General features: G+C 44.6%; 1 protein-coding gene across 1 annotated transcript; it reads left to right on the top strand.

Moving 5' to 3' along the window:
* The first annotated feature begins 696 nt into the window (after positions 1 to 696).
* Positions 697 to 4,596, top strand: GPR39 (G protein-coupled receptor 39). The gene has a single exon (XM_064661551.1). It carries the CDS (start codon positions 1,049 to 1,051, stop codon positions 1,973 to 1,975), a length of 927 nt encoding a protein of 308 aa, XP_064517621.1. The 5' UTR covers positions 697 to 1,048; the 3' UTR covers positions 1,976 to 4,596.
* The last annotated feature ends 590 nt before the right edge of the window (positions 4,597 to 5,186 follow it).

Raw genomic sequence — 5,186 nt, forward strand, 5'->3', positions numbered from 1 at the left:
CTTGGGGTGAGACACAGTAGGGGGAAGTACATTTTCATCCCCTGCTACTCCAGATTATTTGAAAGCATGAGCATGACTGGGTTACTGACTTCATTATTGCTCTTATCTAACATGAGAAGACGGAAATTTGAAGGGAAACAATTGATGTGTCTAAATCTAGAGTTCAGCTTACTTCATAACTTCTGAGAAGGCTCTTCGGAGTCTAGCCAGTTATTTTAAGAAGCTACCAGTTCAGCAACAGCAACTGAAAACCAGAATGTCCTGTTGATGTAAATCAGTCCATGGCTGTACATAACCAACACTGCTGCTGCAGACGCCGAGGTCTTGATAAAAGGAAATGTAAAGTAGTGAAGCTTGTGGCATTAGCACACGTAGTAATGGAGTCTGAAGCCCAGTTAATGTTAAACTCACGAGGAGATAACTTTCTCTTTAGCATGTGTCCATTCACACATTCAGCCTGACCCCACCAAACCAACAGCTTTAGGTGAAACACCTCTTTTCATCCTTGTGAAGCACCTCCTGCTACAGGAAGTGAATTTCAGACGTGGGTGGCTCACCCTTTTTTTTTTTTTTCCTCTAAGCCCGCTGTTCTGCCAGTGACTAGGGAACTAGGGATAGCCAAGATTTAAGTTAATGGTTAACCGAGTAGCTGTAACCACACAGACTTCCTCCTGGGGCGGGGACCAAAAGCTGCTTTGCTTGCAGAGGAAGAAGCAAGCGCTGAAAGCAGAGCAGTTCATACTGTGAAGGGCTGGAAAACAGGAAAGCTTCAGTCCATAGAGAAAGGAGGAGGAAAATCCAAAAGGAGGAAGAGGTGTTTGCCATAAAGATAGGTAAGAGCTGAAACACTTTCCCGTTCGACTTACTGACTCAGAGGGTTGCTAACAAACCCCACAGGTGTGGCCAGGTGACACACATTATACCTGACTGCTCGGACATGTGCGTCTCCGTGAGAGGGGCAAAGCGAGAAAGAACCTGTTTGCTGTGAATTTGAACATCAGAGAAGGCAGGAGGGCACTTTGTTCCTCCTCCCTGCCAGGGGCTGCTCATGGCAGGACAGACATCCACTTCAGACTGCTCTCAGCTCATTGACCACAGCCATGTTCAGGAGTTTGAGGTGGCTCTGTGGATCAAGATCACTTCGGCCTTGGTCTACATCTGCATCTTTGTTGCGGGCATCTTGGGCAACAGCATCACCATCAAGGCCACCAGGATCCTGCAGAAGAAGGGCTACTTGCAGAAGGAGGTCACCGACCACATGGTGAGCCTGGCCTGCTCTGACCTGCTGGTCATCCTGCTGGGCATGCCCGTGGAGTTCTTCAGTGCCATCTGGAGCCCCTTTTCTACCCCCAATGGCAACATTGCCTGCAAGCTCTACTACTTCCTCTTTGAAGCCTGCAGTTATGCCACTGTGCTGCACGTTGCCACCCTCAGCTTTGAGAGGTACATCGCTATCTGCCACCCCTTCAAGTTCAAGTCTCTCTCTGGACCCCGCACGGTGAAGCTGCTCATCGCCTTTGTCTGGGGGACATCTGTCTTGGTGGCTCTGCCCCTGCTCTTTGCCATGGGCACAGAATATCCCCTGGAAATCGTCGAGGGCTACCAAAGTACGACGGCCTGTGTCAGACCTACTCCCAGGCACCTCATACCTGAGCTGAAGTACAACATGACCATCTGTACCAGCCTCTCTTCCAAGTTTCCTCTCTTTCAAGCCAGCGTCTTCAGTGCCTTTGCTGTGTACATCATAGTGCTGGGATCTGTCACCTTCATGTGCCATAGCATGATGAAAGCCCTGATGATCCACAAGGAAGGAACTGTGGCAGTGAAGGGAGGACAAAAGCACCAGAAGTATCTAAGAAAAAGTGAGAGCTCAGAGGGCAAGAGCTCCAGGAGACAGATCATTTTTTTCCTGGGTAAGAACCCTGTCCTACTCTGCCTCCCCTCTGTCCTCTGCCCCCTTTCCACATGGGAATGAAGCCCAGAAGCCTCCATTTTATCTCACCAAGTTCCTCCAAATGGGGAATGTATGGTTGGAGACCAGTACAAAATGAGGGATAGGCAATACTTCTGGTTGCGAGCATACATTTTAAAAAACCTGATGTCTCTCTATGTTTTTGACACACTCTTTTTGTCATTAGAACAGGTGGGAGGGAAAAAGAGGGAAAAATCCATTCACTGTTTGCTATTTCTGTTGTCTGATTATCCTGCATGCCTATGTGCAGCAGTATGGGTGATAGCCTGTTGCAGCTTGACCTTTGGGGTAGCAATAGGCAACGGTTGCCTGGATATAAAGTAGCTCTACTTGCATGTTTTCCCAATAAATTACAAATATGAGCATACTTAGTAAGGCTCCTGATGGGAAGGAAGCCTGTCTTGCAAGATCTGAAGCTTGTCCCTCTCTGAAGGCATTTCCCTGTTGATTCAGGATGCTCCTTGGAGAGTTCTTATTTAACCTCAGTAGTTATGACTGTGTTGCATCTGAGCATCAGAGAAGCTGGGCTGGAGAGTTTATTTGATATTTGGTTGCCCTCTTTGAATTTTTTTCTCTGGTTTTATTTGAAGGCCTGTAACCTCGAAATTATGTTTGATTCTGATCTCTGTTGCCACATTTGTCAGACAAAAACTAATCAAGCTGTCATTTCGCCAACTCGGAATCTTTCTGGGCTGTGATCCATGTAGTCTCCAGTCTCCACATTTGTTGATGTTCTTAGAGGTGCCCTTAATCATGCCCTGGCTGCATTACTACTAGTTCCTGTTTTGTTGGGTTGCTTAATATGATACTGAATATAATAAATGAACCACCTAGTGTAAGAATATGCAGTAGACCCAGTACTTGTGCATTGCTTTTTAGTGCTCTGATTGATATTGAAGAGAGGGAATTGAAACTTGTGGGTCTGTCCACTTCTGCAACTTTAGGTAGATTATCTCTTTTATTATTTTATTCCTCTTTTTAAATTATTTTTGCTTTCTGAGGATTCTCTGATTCCTCCTCTAGTCCTGCTTTTGCCATGGTCTATGGCTAGGACATGAATGCAGGGTAAGGAGCCCAGGGTGCAGCCAGCCCCTTTCCTGCTGCAGCTGTGTGAGAGCATGGTGAAAACCTGTCATTCAGACAAGGCATATGACTTGGGTTTGGGACAGGGTGGAGCTGCACACTCCACCAGCAGAGAGCGTGACAAGGGCTTCAAATGGGAGACGTGACACTCCAGGCTGTACAGAGCCCTTCCTCATGCTCAGAGTGTACATCTAATGAAGAAATCATCTCCTTTCACAAGGAGTCTGTTAGTCTAGGGCAAGAGGCCCTGTATGTGGGTGACTGAAAGGCTCTCAGTATCCTCATTCCACTTGATAGTACTGATTTCTGGGGTAGAGGCACAGCAGTGTAGCTAAATATACCTGTTGCACAAAGCAGAAAAACAGATCTGCTCTTGAAGTGTTACTTGTGGGTTCCTTAAATGTCTGTGCCTCTGCAACCCGTTGTAAGTTACCATTACCACAGCTACATTAAAGCCCAGTCTAAGATCCAAATCCTGGCTAGGTTGAGGGGGGAAGGTAAATTGCCATGACTTTTTTTTCCCCTTCTTGATTATTGTTCTTCCTTGGTGATGGCCTAGCATGGAATAGGCAGATGTGCTGCTTGCAGGAATACTGGAAAGCTAAATGAAAGCAACTAGTTTGCCCTTTATCATGAGGGAATTTGCCACCAGTATCTGACACTTCCTCCGTACTCTCAGCTTTTTGGAGGCAGTAGATACTTCCACAAATTCCCCCAAATTATTTCAGTGGTAAGACTTTAATACGAGTCTTGCTAATTTACTTGGCTTTGGGAATAAATTAATAAACTGAGGAGAAAGAAACTCTGGCCTGCAAAGCAATTTAATTTGGAGATTTCATAATAGTGATGCTTTAGGGCAGTTTTAACCCAGAAGAAATGAACATATAAATTGTTTACAAATCGCTGAATTTAAATATTGTGATTTAGAAGTCCTCTTTGTTTTTCATTTAACAGATGGGTCAAATTAAAACAAATACTTGCACATTCTCAACATATTTCACTTTTAATGTGAAATGTAAATGGCAATATACAGCATCATGTCTTTGAACATCTAGCAGCAATAAAAACAATTTAGCATTTTCCTCTAGTTGTTAAAAGTGATAAGTTCTATAAAATGGAGATTAAATTCATAAATCTCCTGACGATGAGAAAAAGCTAATCAGGGGATGGCACAGGAAGGATCTAATGCTTTTTTAGTGTCACGTTTTTGTGTGGCACTTGAGAATATTCATGAAAATTAATTGCAAATGTTGAAAGGGAAAGACCACTTGCCATAAGCAGTATTGATGCTTACAGGATGGGCTCCAGGTAGGGTGACACCACTGCTGTGGTGGAGGAGGAAGGTGGCAGAGGGACAAGCACCACGGTGCTGGACAGGCTGAGCTCACGTGGGGAAGAGTTTTTGTGTTCAGGGAAGGTGTCTGCAAGGGTCAAATCTTTCAGCTTAAAGTCCAGATGGTCTGATTGGGGATTTGAAGTCTCTGATGTAGAGAGATCAGTTCCTTCTCTTTCTGGCTACCTTGCTGTGCTCAGGGTGGAAAGCAGGGATTGGCCAAATGGCTGCACTAACAACTCTGCCAGCTGTTGGGGTGGGGGTATTTAAAGGGGCTCTTCAGCTCAAATTTGGTAGATTTGCCTCAGTGGTGGAATGCAAATTTGTCCCAGTATTTTGGAGAAAACCAATTCTGTTTTTATAAAGTAGGCTGTGCAATGCTATTCCTTCCAGCTTCCTTCTCACTATTGCAGTTGGCTCCAAGAAAAATGTGATAGCACATGTAAGTCTCTGCATAATGATCCTACTCCAGAAATTAGGCATTTTGTGCTTTTGGATAGACTGGGTCATACTTCCTGCAATGTCTGTGTGTGATTTATTTAGTAATTTTCAGAGTCATGTGGTAAAACCCCAGTGCCTCCAGTGGATCAGTCCATCCATATGAGCAACACAGGTCACACTGCTTGACATTGTTTGGGTTACCTATGTTTGATGTTAAAGCAGTTTTGCTCATGGTGGGACAGCAGATCTTTCTTCTACATGTGTCTGTATGAGTGTGGCTGAATATCAGGGAAAATATAGCTGAACTTCATTTTTGGTTGGTTCATAGCAGCATTTGTTAATAAAAGTTTTTCCACA

The sequence above is a fragment of the Pseudopipra pipra genome, chromosome 7, assembly GCF_036250125.1.
Source record: "Pseudopipra pipra isolate bDixPip1 chromosome 7, bDixPip1.hap1, whole genome shotgun sequence".
Taxonomy (NCBI): domain Eukaryota; kingdom Metazoa; phylum Chordata; class Aves; order Passeriformes; family Pipridae; genus Pseudopipra; species Pseudopipra pipra.

Coding starts and splice junctions, on each gene's coding strand:
- GPR39 (XM_064661551.1), top strand. CDS start 1,049: ATGGCAGGACAGACATCCACTTCAGACTGCTCTCAGCTCATTGACCAC.